At 35.6% G+C, this 14,497-nt stretch overlaps 3 protein-coding genes across 3 annotated transcripts; 1 reads left to right on the top strand and 2 right to left on the bottom strand.

The window, feature by feature from the left end:
* Positions 1–3,722: 3,722 nt before the first annotated feature.
* Positions 3,723–8,241, top strand: LOC104887134 (uncharacterized). Its single transcript, XM_010671731.4, has 6 exons — positions 3,723–4,063; positions 5,034–5,505; positions 6,291–6,612; positions 6,729–6,827; positions 7,010–7,130; positions 7,848–8,241. The coding sequence occupies exons 1-6, from the start codon at positions 3,856–3,858 to the stop codon at positions 8,051–8,053; spliced, it is 1,428 nt and encodes a 475-aa protein (XP_010670033.1). The 5' UTR covers positions 3,723–3,855; the 3' UTR covers positions 8,054–8,241.
* Positions 8,242–8,439: 198 nt separating this feature from the next.
* LOC104887133 (protein SRC2 homolog) lies at positions 8,440–9,783 on the bottom strand. The gene is made up of 2 exons (XM_019247949.3): positions 9,297–9,783; positions 8,440–9,050 (listed from the first exon to the last, which is right to left on the bottom strand). The coding sequence occupies exons 1-2, from the start codon at positions 9,781–9,783 to the stop codon at positions 8,506–8,508; spliced, it is 1,032 nt and encodes a 343-aa protein (XP_019103494.1). The 3' UTR covers positions 8,440–8,505.
* Positions 9,784–9,971: 188 nt separating this feature from the next.
* LOC104887197 (GCN5-related N-acetyltransferase 2, chloroplastic) lies at positions 9,972–12,414 on the bottom strand. The gene is made up of 3 exons (XM_010671793.4): positions 11,911–12,414; positions 10,597–10,655; positions 9,972–10,381 (listed from the first exon to the last, which is right to left on the bottom strand). Exons 1-3 carry the CDS (start codon positions 12,310–12,312, stop codon positions 10,135–10,137), a joined length of 708 nt encoding a protein of 235 aa, XP_010670095.2. The 5' UTR covers positions 12,313–12,414; the 3' UTR covers positions 9,972–10,134.
* Positions 12,415–14,497: the final 2,083 nt, after the last annotated feature.

The following is a 14,497-nucleotide window of genomic DNA, read 5'->3' on the forward strand; positions in this document are numbered from 1 at the left end:
GTGATTAATGTGAACCTCCGAGAACTGCTTTAGGTCCTCCCCTGCATCCAAAATAAGAGAATGAATAGTCCAAGGAATTTTCCAAATTCGTTTAATAGCTTGGATAACACTAAGATTATCCCCTTCAATAATTAATTTCTCTAACCCCAAATCACACGCTCCTCTAATGCCCTCCCTAAGAGCCCAAGCTTCTGCCACCAGGATCGAATGATTAGGGGAAATAGGACTAGCCCCACAGACTTTAATAACCCCAAATTCATCCCTGATAATGAACCCCAAAGAGGCCGAGCCATCTTTCAATTTTGACCCATCAAAATTTAACTTACAGAACCCAAAAGGTGGAGCAACCCAACTAATGTTTTTTCTGGGAAGCTTACGCATCCGGGGAGGCACCATAACGTTTGAAATTGACAATTTATCCCCTTCATAGTCCTCAATAATTCTTAAGTAAAAATTCCAAATCATGAGACTGGTCCCTATGGGCGAGCACGGATCCTTACGGAAAGAAACCCCATTCCTGGCATACCAGATAAACCACCAGGTTATGGCGATCTTTGCAATATCCTCAAGTGAAACAATCTTATTCATAGTACTAAGAAATTCAACAAATGAAAGATCCGACGGTTTAGGAGGGAGAGCGGGCCAGCCATGATTTAAACCAAGGAGTACAAAGACATCAATGCAGAAAGGGCACTCTATGAATAGATGCATCAGGTTTTCTGAATGATGGTTACAAAAAACACATTCAAGAGGTAAAAAAACATGACTAACCTCTAACCTTTTCTTCGTGGGCAGACCATCATTACAAATCTTCCACAAGAAGAACTTAATCTTAGGGGGGATATGAAGATTCCAAATCCATGAGAATGGACTAGAAATGGGCCGAGCCAAATGAACCCCATTACCCTGAATTAACTCGACCCCCGATTTAACAGAATAACAACCATCAGGGGACAAGGCCCAGACCAATTTATCTTCAGTACCTTGTCTTGGTATAAAAATACCTCTAATAGATGTGCCAACCTCCTCAGGGACAAAATCCGTCAAACGACGATAATCCCATTGGTTATCTTAGTCTATAAAATGGGCGACTACCATAGACTCAGAGCCCCTGACCACTGGGCATATTGAGCTCAAAGGGTACTGGAAAGCCCAATTATCAAACCAAAAAGAGATCTTCTCCCCGTTTCCCACCACCCATCTTAAACCTTTCTTAAACGTTTTTCTAAACTGCATCAGCTTTCGCCATTGCCATGAAGCAGTGGCTTTCACATTATGGTCAAATAGAGACGAATCTTTTAAATACTTTTTAGATACCAAATCGACCCACAAATTCTCCTGGCTAACCAAAATTTTCCAGAGAAGCTTGAATTGAAGAGCCATATTCATTACTTTAGCTTTCCTCAGTCCTAGACCCCCCTCCCGCTTTAACTTACAAACTTTCTCCCATCCTATAAGATTAGGGGATTTAGACTCTGGAGATTTATTCAAGAAAAAATTCCGGTAACTCTTATCCAAGGAATGCAAAATATGCGTAGGTAGTGAGAAGCACTGCATCTGATAATTAGCTTTAGTGGCTAAATTTGATTGAATCAGAACTGTCCGACCCGCTTGAGAAAGAGAATTAGCTTTCCACTTAGACAACTGGGCTTGAACTTTTTCCTGAATTTCCCCAAACGTGTTATTAGTAACCTTACTATCAATAATAGGGCACCCCAAATACTTACCTAGAGAACTAGCTTCACCCATCTGCAGGACTTGAGCAAACGCAGAAGCTAAGATAGGATCAGTATTTGGAGAGCATTGGTATGCTGATTTATTATAATTGACTAATTGCCCGGACATTCGACACTAAGTGTCCAGAATTCCCCTTATTTCCCGACAACTTTCAACTGAGGCTTTAGCAAAAATCATAGTGTCATCCGCGAAAGTCAAAAACGGAATTTTGACACCCGAATGACCTAACTTCACTCCTACAAGTCTGGAACCCTCAGTGCTAGCACAAAATAACTGCCTAGCCAATAATTCTGCACACAAGATAAAGATATAAGGCGAGAGAGGGTCACCTTGGCGGATACCCCTAGACGGAGTGAAAATGTCACCAGGGATACCGTTTACCAAAACAGAAAAGGAGACAGTAGAAATACATTCTTTCAACCAGTCAATCCAACGATCACAAAATCCTAACTTCTTAAATACTGCAAAAATGAAATTCCATTCTAATCTATCGTAAGCCTTTTCCATGTCTAGCTTGATGGCTAACCATCCACTAGACCCAAACTTCTTCCTAAAAGAATGAAACACCTCGTGGGCTAAGAGAATATTATCTTGGATTAATCTTTCAGGCACAAAAGCCCCTTGCAAAGGATGGATGATCTTTCCTAATACCACTTTTAGTCGGGAAGCCATAATTTTAGCAATAATTTTGTACATAGTCGAGCACAGACTAATCGAGCGGAAATGATTAGGAGAGGATGGAGCTTCCACCTTTGGGATAAGAGTTACAAAGGTATGATTTACTTCCTTTAGTAATTTTCCCGAATAAAAGAAGGCCCGAACCGCTTTAAACACTGAATTACCAACTAGAGACCAGTACTTTTGGAAGAAAAAAGGTGGATAGCCATCCGGTCCTGGGGCCTTATCAGGACCTAGCTCAAAAACAGCCTCTCTAACTTCCTCAAAACTTACCTCCACACATAAGCGGGCATTATCCTCATCAGATATAATAGGGGTAAGAAGATGAAGATCCATCTCTTCATCAAAGTTACAGCTAGGATTTGACGAAAATCGACTAGAGAAGGCAGAAGTAAAGCACAATTCCACTTGTTTCGGATTTGAGATGGTCACTCCTCGGTCATCTATAATAGAAGAAACAAAATTTCGATTCCTTCTAATAGAGGCACAAGCATGGTAATATTTAGAGTTGGAATCACTAAATTTCAAGTGAGTAGCCTTAGCTTTTATCCGCCAATGCATTTCTTGAAATTCTAATAGCTTATTCTGTTTAGAGAGAAATTTATTTTGTCTAGCCACTAAAACAGGATTATCTTGATCTTCTAATAAACCATCTTGAATGACCCTCAACTTGGTTTCAACCGTTTTTAGTTGTCGAAAAATATTACCAAATCTAGTCATTGCCCAATTCTTAGCCTTACTTTTAAGAAGTTTACATTTTTTTGTAAGACAAAACATATAGGACCCCTGAAATTTCGTAGTCCAAGCTTTCTTAATAATTACTTCAAAATCCTTTCTAGTTGTCCAAATTTTGTCAAATCTAAACGGCGGAGATTTCCTACTTTGGATTATATTTAAATCAAGAGATACTTGGCAATGGTCTGAGGAAGTGAACACATGGTGTTGTAGTTTTGCATTAGAAAACAGATTTACAAATTCCAGATTAGCTACCCCTTTATCCAATCTTTCGAAAATATTACCTGGTCCGTTTCTGTTTTTTTTCCAAGTAAACATTTGTCCAGAAAAAGGTAACTCAATACAATCTAGATCTGAAAATAATCTATTCATATAATTCAAACGAGCAAAGGAAAAAACAGCTCCTCCAATTTTATCATTACTATATATATCTCCATCAAAATAAATACATGAATAACATAAAAAATAATACATGTATTATGAAACGGAGATAGTATTATATGTCGGTGTTTTCGGAGATATTTTGATTGGTATAACACGGAGATCGACTGTCTGTAGCTTGTACGTTTGTTTGGTTGTCCTATTTCCAATTGTCCACACTGCCACACATCACAGTCAGTCAGTCAGTCACTGCGGGTCATAGAAGTATACTAGAAGCCTTAGCCACTGCCCACTGTGTTTCTAATTGAAGTTTGATGCATAAAAATGAAGGTGTCAGTACTATACTTTAGTTGTCATCAATTGTTGGGAGCTCCAATGAAATCTTATGGTAAAAACCAACATTTCCTCTCACACAATGGGGTGGGAAATTATCATAAGAGAAAACACAAGAGTAAATTCAACCCTGCTGTTACTATTAGAGCTGCATTCTCATCTTCTCCTTCACTTGGTAGCTCTGCTTCTGATTATTCTGGTAAACATCTTTTCTTTCAACATTCATAACTAAAATTGTTATTCTTGATCAATTAAAGTGAAAATTATCCAATAAAGCCAAAATAAAAGACAATCTTTTAGATTAGATTGATTGTTGATGCCTTGGATGCTGGAAAAATAGCTTCTTGGTGTTTAAGGATATAAATTATTGTTAAAGTAACAACTTTATTGGATATAACTGCTGAAACTTGGATAATTTTGTTTTTTTTTTGGGTTTTTTTGGGGGGTTTGGGAGAGTGAGATAGAACTTTGCTAGGGTTGCTATGTCTTTAAATTATTGAGCTTATTTGTCTTTGGTGTATGTATTGTGTAATATTTGCAAATTTTTTTGTAGTTGTTTGCATTTATTGGTTTTATGTCATCTTTAGCACAAAAAGATATTTGGTGATACATGGTGGATGATGATAGTGATTTTATACTAGTATGTGATAAAATATTACTGTCATGAAACTTTGTAAACGAATTTCTATTTGAAATAATCCGAAATCCTAGAATTTGAGCTGTAAAATAAACATAAGAAGAGTTGCCTTCCAATTATTTCGGATTGATCAGAATCAATAGAAATCGATGGAGAACATAATAGTTTTGTTTATAAATGAATAGTGGAAATTTCTGGAGCAAAGAGGTACTTGAGGATGGTTAAGCAAAACTTTGGACATTGGAGGTGACTTTCCTATTACGCTATAACCATCATTTATTACCGCCTATGAAATGGCCAGTTTGATGATGGTGAAAATTTGGTTTGAATTTATGACAATTGATATAATGTGCAACATAAAAAAGAGATGTTCCCCCAAACCCTCCAAAAGGGGACCAGCAAACACTAGGAATTAGGTTGTTCAGGTTGGGGTGTGGGGAATGCTGGGATACACAATGGGATGCATGTTGGATAGTTGATGAAATCTAGACTATATGAAATGTTAAACATTTTTTTTTGCCTGCACTTCCAGAAAATGTGATCAATGAACAAGTAAAGAAGAAAAGAAGCAGCATAGCTGGGATAGATCAGGATGAGTTACTGGACCCAAGAAACTTAGCTGATCCAGACAGTTGTTTCTGTGAGTTTAAAGGGGTGGATATACATTATAAAGTATGCGAAGCACAACCATCCATGTTAGAAGAGCCAAAAGCTTCTCAGCTTGATGATCCGAATATGAAACTGGGTTTTCCGATGATTTTTCTCCACGGCTTTGGTGCCTCTACTTTTTCTTGGCATCGAGTCATGATGCCTTTTGCGCAAAGAACCTGTTCAAAAGTTCTGGCATTTGATAGACCAGCATTTGGGTTGACATCAAGAGTTAGTCATTTAGGGCATTCCAATGATGATACAAGGCCTCTTAATCCCTATTCTATGGCATTTTCGGTGTTGGCAACTTTGTACTTCATCGACTTCCTTAAATCAGAGAAGGCAGTACTTGTAGGGTGCGTTCTTTTTGCTTATAGTATTTGATTTCTGTTTCATGAACTTCATGATCATGCTCACTACTACTTCTCTCACTCTGACACCAATTAGTACTACTATGTCTTTCCAAGTTTTGTTCAAGTGTTATGCACAAGAGTTATGGAGATCAGAGTAATATAGCAAGTATTGTTTTAATGGGGACATCAAAGAGGTGGGTGACTTGCATTTGCAAGGAACTCTAGAGCAAAATCCCCACGAAATTTGTCAATAGACATTACTTTTTCCTTGTGAAGGTGTATTCTCTTCACATGATTTTCACTTATCTGCCCATAACTGAATTAACTTGAATTTCTTGGCCCTGAATTTAACTTGTCAAAAGTTATCTGAACCTTGTAGTTGTAAATTGAACCTGAGTAGCCCTTATTGGTTATGAATGGCAAGGTTTCGAATTCACATGGGGAAGAATTCAATCTGGAGCCAACTCGTATTCAATCAACTAGTTCTCTTGTTCTAAATCCAATCTTCTTTCTTTTACTGACTTAGCCTGCCAAATAAGTGAATATATGAACACAGAGATTATAAACAAGAAAATGCATCACATATATGAAAAATGAAATTATATATCTTAGTATCTAATGGAAAGATGGTAGCATAGTTCCTTTCCTCTCCGTCCTGATTACTCTGTCAATACTCAATCCTTTGGGCAGTATCTCTAATGTGTTTCCTTTTCATTTTCCTGTTTATAGCTGTACCCTTTATGAGTAGATGTTTCAAAACTGACAAACTTACCTATATTGGTGTTTAGGCATTCAGCTGGGTCTCTTACAGCAGTGGAAGCATACTTTGAGGCTCCTGACCGTGTTGCTGCTTTGATTCTTGTGGCACCAGCAATAATAGCACCACTTTCAGCAACCAAAGAAAACAAGTCAGACAAAGAAAATCAAGCCCAAAAAAGTTCAGATGAACCTCAAAATCTATTATCGAAGCTTGGACAGGTCCTGTCAAAGTTTTACAGATATATTGCAAACACAATAATGCATGTGCTGAAAGGGATTATGAACGTAGTTAGCTTCGTGTACACGAAAGCTATAGTTGCGATCTTGCGCTCAGCTATAGCCAAAATATTCGTTAGTTTCTCTTCAGCTCATAATTACTACTACATTAATCTAGTGTTGTCTTTATGTCGGTATTTTATGCTTAAAGATATCTGTGAAGTGAGAATAGTCTCCTAAATGTCTCTTAGGTAAGGATGATTATTGACAAGTTTGGTATTGCTGCTGTTAAAAATGCATGGTATGATGTAAATCAAGTTACTGACCATATTCTGCACGGTTACACCAAGGTATATTACACTCTTTCCGTCTCAATTTAGTCTTCATATTGCCCCGAGCCCTCATTATTTCTACATAACGCATTAATCTGCAAAATTCACCCTTCATAATAATTGGTATTTCTATTATCTCCACCTCATATATTCTAAGCACTGTCATATTGGGAAATCAATAATTAGATCTTTTGACGCAGCCACTACGAACGAAAGATTGGGACAGGGCCCTCGTGGAATATACTGTGGCTATGCTGACAGATCCTCAAGCAAAACTAAAGCCGCCATTGAAGAATAGACTCCAAAATATTGCATGTCCAGGTAATCAAGATATCAATCAACTATCCTTATCTCACAACTTGCCTGTTTACAAGCAGAAGCTTTTGTTAAGACTTTATCTCAGCATAGGTATACCAGGAAGTCTTCGTTGCCAGAGGATTAAGTCATTAGGAGAAGAAACATCTTAAATGGAGAACATGTGCACTAACGAACAATGAGAAAGGAATTGGTCTAGGGACCATGATAAGTGGATTTACCAAATTACTCCCCTCTACATATTCACATGTATATATCCATTTAGCCTTCTTGTAATCAGTAAGGCAAAAGTTAGTAGTTTGCCATTTGCCTTCTTGTAGAATCTTGCCTCTGTCTGGTTCTAATTCAGTGAAGCACTCAAGAATATGTTGGATTGGAGGAGGTTAGCCCCCGTTAATTAGTCCAAAGTATATACTATTAGCAAATCTATTAGAATGAGCTGTGAAACTATATAGTATATAAAACTTTACAGGAAAGCAGGGAGGAAAAACTTGTGAAAAAGGAATGTTAACTCTGTTGTCGAACATTCCAGAATGGTAGATGTTGACTCTACAAAAGAATGAATGGAGTGGCAATTTGATAACCACTAGGAGATTATATATGAAAAAAGTGAAACAACAAGTTCCAATTCTATACTGCAAACTACTTTAAATAGCATTTCAGTATGTTCGCATAGCAGAATAATTAAGATAACTGATCTGTCTGATTTTCTGGATGATTCAGTACTGATCATTACGGGTGATGGAGACCGACTTGTCCCATCTTGGAATTCAGAAAGGCTTTCACGAGTAATACCTGGATCGCAGCTTGAGGTAATCAAGAATTGTGGTCATCTGCCCCACGAAGAAAAGCCAGAAGAGTTTGTATCGATTGTTGCAAATTTTTTGCAGAAAGTTTTTGCTGGTTCAGAATTATGTTGGCAAGCATGACGAGGTTCAGTTTTTTATGTATAGTTAAGCAACCTTCAACTTATTCAGTGATCTTAATCTTGGAAAGATGCTGAACCCCCTTTGGCCCTTTCCAAAGAGTCAGCCTGATTTGTAAACCTGCATGGGCTAGATATATACATGTATGTGACTAAAAGGTAATATTGGAAAAAAAAAGTCCTTGTGTTGTAGACTTGTAGCACTCTTCTATGGGAAAGGACTAGTTAGGTCACTATTCCGCTAAGAACTGGATAAAGTATGAAAAGGAACAATAAGGAAATGTAAACTATACATGGTTTAGATTTCGGCAGCTATCTGATATTGAATCTGTAAAATTTCGCTGCTTTTCGCGATTTGACAATACTTGTAAGAACTAATTTGGATGACCATGAAACCAAAAGATGCCTTTTAACATTACAATTTGCAGTTTACATCAGAGGAAGTGTAATCTTTTATCAGAAAGGAGGATCAGTTGATATGGTAAGGCTAGCATTGTTCATTCCTACTGCTGGAAGTTGAAATCCTGACATGTAATCATCACCAAATATCACAGCACCAGCTGCTAGTGCTCCAGCTCCCAAACCCACACCAAACCCTGGGCCAGCACCTCGTCCTACTCCAGATGATGGCATGTTAATGTATGATGTGGATGGGTCATTAGTTCGTGGAAGAAAAGTGGGTACATAACCAACATGGGAAGGTGGTGGTGGTGGTGGAGGTGGCGCATGTTGCGGAGGTGGAGGATAACCAGGGTTACTGGTTGGTGGATAATATGGCCTACCAACAGATGAGTTCGAACTGTTTGTCGAGTAAGTTGGGCCCGTGGCTGCTGGATAACTTGGCCCGGCAACAGTGTAGTTCCTCGGGTATGGCATTGCATTCCCAGATTGGGGAAATTGTGGTTCAGGGTATCCTGCTAAGTGAGCTTGCAATGGTCCTCCATTAGTTGCCATTGTAATGCCATTGTTGCTGTCCCGTAAGTTAAATCCATCCTCATTGCCTACAAACAAAGGTAAACAGTGAACAAGTTTCATGGTATGTCAAATTAAAAATACTGGTTTTGTACTTTATATACAAAATACAGGAGAGATATGTCAAGGCGGTTGTAGGAAACTTATACGCCCTCTTATTCCCACTCAATACCACCTCTAAAGTGGTAATGGATTTTTTTTTGAAGAAAATCACAATTACCAAAGATATTGGTTTTGTACCTTATAAAGAAAATGGAATCAGAAAATCAGCTTACCTAAAAAAAAACTTGAGCTTGTTCCTTCTTTTTCTTCTGATAATCTGATAGAGACATCAATAAAGCCTTGAGGTTTATTAGAGTTCTTCCTCCTCAACTGGAAGCTTCCTACATCTTCACTTCCCTGTTTTGAGCCCTCAGAGTTCTTGCAGTGTTTAGCCAAAAACTCCCTTAAGTTAACAGTTGCAGTGCCCTGCAGTTTTTCTCTGAGAAAGAGGTGATCCCTGCTGTAAACTTCGATATGCAGCGCCATATCCTGGAACTCTGATTCAGAGGTATCAACAACAGTTGTAAACTTGGTCTTCCACAAAGGATTCGGGTTCCCAGAAGCATCAATCTTGGTGCAGTACTTGTTGTTGGGATCAATCCAACCAACGGCATACCATTGAAACTTCCAAAGCGAAGAACGAGGCAGCCCTCGAGCTGAAATTAAACAGACCTCGATCCATATCTTCCCCATTGAGGATGAGCTTGAAGGCTTCATCATGCTTTCTTATCTGCAGGAAAAAAAAAGAAGAATGTTGCAGAGAGAATATGTTCTCCCCTAGTTTTTTATGGGATTTGGTAAAGCTGGGTTAAAAGGACATAAAAGTGGGGTTTCTCTCAAAATGTAATCAAGTCTACCTTACTTTAGTGACAAAGAAATACAAATACTTGACTCATTGAGCATCAAAATCAAGGGATAACCTTCTTTTGCTGTTCCCCACTCTTTCACAGTAGCATTTTATAATTTCAAGGAATGCAGTACAGATAGGTAGAATATATGGCAGATGTGGGTATAAGAACCTAAAATCATTAAACAATAGTATACAGATTAAAGGGAAAAATTTGTTCAGTATCAGCAAGCAACATGAGGAGGTTGATTCTGAGATGGGAAGGGTAGTCTTGATGGTGGTGCTACCAGCAGTTTTCGACCAGCTCGTGTAGTAATCGGGTCATTATCCGAATGGCTAACAGTGTTATTTGCATACATCATTGTTGTTGATCCCAAAAGATCGTCTCCAAATCCACATGACGCGAAAAATAACCTCTCATTCTCAGAGCAGAGAGCTGATATGTCATAAATGCCTTTATTGATGAGAAGTCTGAAAGGAATGGGAGTAAAAATTTAAAAGTTGTTTAACAAAATGCTTGTTTTTACTTCTTCAAACTGAGATCTTCATCACTATTAGAGTAATATTGTGCTTATAATACAGGGCTACTACGAGTAAAAGTCCATACTATCCTTTTACATACAATATTACTCTAATAATCATCACAACGAGAAAATAGGAAGGATATTGGGGGTTAAGAAAACAACCTTATGATTCGCTGAACTATCATCTGACCAATTCCCAACCGGCGCAAAGAAGGAATGACCTGAAAATTACTGAAGATAAGGCCTTTCACTAGTAGTCAGATAAAAAGAGGAATTATGATTGTAAAGAAACCATATCAGATAAAATTCAAGTAATCAGGTTTGATATGTGAAAAAGGTTTGAGGGAAACTTTGAAATGTAAGATATTCTTTCAAATAGTTTATCATGTGATACGATCACCTTTAACTGTTAAGTCATAAGTGATGTACCTTCCTATGATTCCATCATATACTAGAACTTTATTTCTTTAAGTAATGCCAAAGTCTGTGATAATGCCACTCTATTTCAAACCCATAGCAGATAGCACGCAGTCAAATTATGTCTACACCATTGGATTTTTGTTGGAACGATTTCGTTTAAACACTTGTCGATGCACAACTACAAAAATGTCTAGTAAACACTTCAAAAGTGTTGCTAACTAAGGATGAGTCCATGACAAAATTAGTTGCAAATCTTGTGTACGACCATCTTACACTAAAGTTAAGACGTCTTATACACGTTTGTACAAAATTAAGTAGATACTTTTTTTTTTATTTGCTACAGTTGATAATGCACAATAATTAAAATAATGTCACTTTTAAGTTTTTTGAAGGGTACTTTTTAAGGCATTTAATGTAAAATAATGGAGAAAAGTGAAAAAATAGTACTTTTTAGGTGGAAAAGAGAAAAACAAATACTTCATCCGTTTCTAAATAAGTGCAACATTTGCATAGTGTTTACTATTCATAGTTTAAACTTTAACTAGCTTTGGTGATTTACATTTTAAGAAAAACATAGTCATGTGGGATCTTGTTAGATTTGTCTGAATGTGAGTTTTTTTAATATCAACTTTTTATAATTTTTACTTATTGATAATTGAAGATATTAATGGTTAAAATAATGCATTGGCAAACGTGAAAACAAGAAATGTTACACTTATTTAGAAACGGAGGAAGTATAATACTATATAGTGGACCAAGTAGCCCAATTAAGGAAATGTAGTAAGTAAAAAGAAACACTCATATATGAAAAATATAGCAAATAAAAAAAACGGAGGGAATATCTAGTAAGAGTGAGTCTTGTACTCTTATAAGAGATCGCCTATCTTTAAATTAAAATTAGGCAATGATAATTCCTCCTTTAAAAACAGATTTAATCCTATTAAAAATGTCTTAGCCTAATGGTAAATATTAAGATACTGTGAACGATAAGTAACATGTTCTAAAGAAGTAGTCGCTCGTTAGTAAGAGAGAAGAAAAAAAAGAAGTGAGACGAACCATGACATCATAGATAGAAGCAGTTAAACCCAGATCAGAAACCGCCCGTCCAAATCCAACCAAGTCACCATTCTCCGGCGTCACACTCGCCGGAATTATTCTCCCCCAAAACCCCTTTTCTCTCTCCTCCAAGTCATCGCCGGTGCCGGAAAAAGCAGCGAACACCGACACAACGACGGAGCTGTGATCGACAGCGATGGCAAGTTTTCCGGCGACAATTTCGTCGGAAGATGGAAATCGGTGAGGTGAGTGACTGCATTTGCGGTAGAGAATTGATAGTTTGTCCATGTTTACGTGTGATGGGTTTGTTGATAGGAAAATTGGGGGCTTATTTTTTCTCTCTCCTAAATTTTTGTTGTTGCAATTTATGGGGAAGATGAGTGATTTAATTGCAATCGCCATTTTTTTCTCATTTGTAAGAAATCTCTCTTTACTGTTTCGTTGTTTTTGGAAGATAATCTGGAAATTTGATTTTGTGGTCGTGATTTTATTATCATATTCATATATTATGGATATATGTTAATGTTTGTTTTCTGTATTATTCTTTGTCTCTTTTCTACGTTATCGTTGTCCATATTTTAAACTTGATAAACTTTTTCAAATCATATATAATATTAAAGCAAGAAAAAATTGTCTTACATGGCAAGACCTCAACCTTCCTCTGTTCTCCTTCACCCTCAACTTTTCGACCTAATGCTTGCTTATGCCACGTGGCATTGCTAAAAATAATTTTAACAATAATCAATTAATTCCTCTGATTGTGTAACAATGAAGGAAATAATATCAACTACAATAACTAAAGGAATCAATCAACCAATTATCAATTAAGGAAACAAATCAAATATTATCTTTTTTTTTAAAACGAAAATCATATATTATCTTAGCGGTCATTCTTATTATTTTCACAAAAACCAGTTATGGAATTATTTTCAAGCTAAATACCAATTTAGAGGAGAGAGAAAATATACAATGAAAAAGATGAATTGATATAACAACTTTAAGTTTTTCACTAATACAAGATACTCAAAAAGTCAAAATATGAAATTTAAAATATAAAACAAATATTAGCTAAGTACAAGCCAATGGGTGCGTTGGTATAACAACTTTAAGTTTTTCATCACACCTATCAAACTTATATAATATAATTAATTTAAAAATTACCTAATTTCAAGCCAATGGGTACATTGGTCTAATAAGTATTTTTTTTAATATTATTCACTTTTGGTAATGAATACCACACCATTATCATGAGATGCTAGCCCCTTCAAGAAAATATGCAAATGTAATAATAATAGTAATGCAAGTTTATTTTATTACCAAACAAGAAATAAAAAGATGATTTGTTGAAAAAAATATAACACACCATGATTATGACTAGAGATTACATATAACAAAAACAATAACAACTCAAATATTCAATTTTTAGTCCCAAAGTGGTTTAGGTAAGCTAATATGATAATCATAAAAAAACCATATCCATGACCAATACATATTAAAAGTATTTTTTTTAAAAAAACAAAGTTAAAGTGAGAGAGGTAAAATAAGAGTTCATCTATATATATGTTCAAGAAATTGAATTAGGTAAAAAAAAATGAAAACCAATATATAAGCATCTGTCTACTTTAACTAATTTTGACATAACTATGATGATATAAGTTTGGAAAATTTAGATAAGATTAAACAAATTTAGATATAATAATTAAGTGTTTTTCAGACAACTTAAGGGAGAATTAAGAAAATGTCAGACAAGATAAGTTGTTTAAAGATAAAAATGGATATTCTTCTCACTACTAAAAAGTTAAGGTCAAGAATACATTAAAACATTAATCTATGGCAATTCTCTCTCCAATTTATTGGATATATATTAATATATTATTCTATTATTGCGACTAAGAAGGTTGACAACCTTAGGCTTAGGGACTAGGGTCACTCAAATATTTTCCCACATTCTTACATTCAAATGAAACAAACGATATAAGTACATACACTTATGAACTTACGCTTGATACTAATATCATTTTTAAAGAAAATTCACACACTTTGAATTTGGCCCATTCTATAAAAAATATAAAATAAAAGAGTACGAGAGAGAGTGAAACCATGACACATGTGCTTAAATTATAAAATAAAGCTTTCTTTAATTTTTATAATAGTTTGCGAATTATTTTGCAAGTTTTATGAAATATCCCAAAAAGAAATATGTTGCGTGTATTAAGAAACTAAGAATAGTAATTATTTTTCTTCAATATAATCCAATATTCTTTAACTAATTATTCTTGCAAAAAAAAAACTAATATAACTGTTCATAAATTTAACATCCTAAACTCAAATTATATATGAAAGTATGAGTGAATCATGAAGTAGTTGACATTATAGGATATCAATAATTATTTCTTATATGCATGATTAAATATAGTTTCCTTGCTAAAATAGATATTTCTCACTTATTCATCATTAAAGTTAAGCAGCGCCATGATTTTCTTATATAATTAATATTGTATAATACTCATTCAGTTAGATGAAATGGGGAATGATGTAAGATAAAATATATCATCAAAATTGTGGTCATTTTAGGGAACTACAAGTA

Source organism: Beta vulgaris, chromosome 2 (genome assembly GCF_026745355.1).
Source record: "Beta vulgaris subsp. vulgaris cultivar EL10 chromosome 2, EL10.2, whole genome shotgun sequence".
In the NCBI taxonomy this organism is placed as follows: Eukaryota; Viridiplantae; Streptophyta; class Magnoliopsida; order Caryophyllales; family Amaranthaceae; genus Beta; species Beta vulgaris.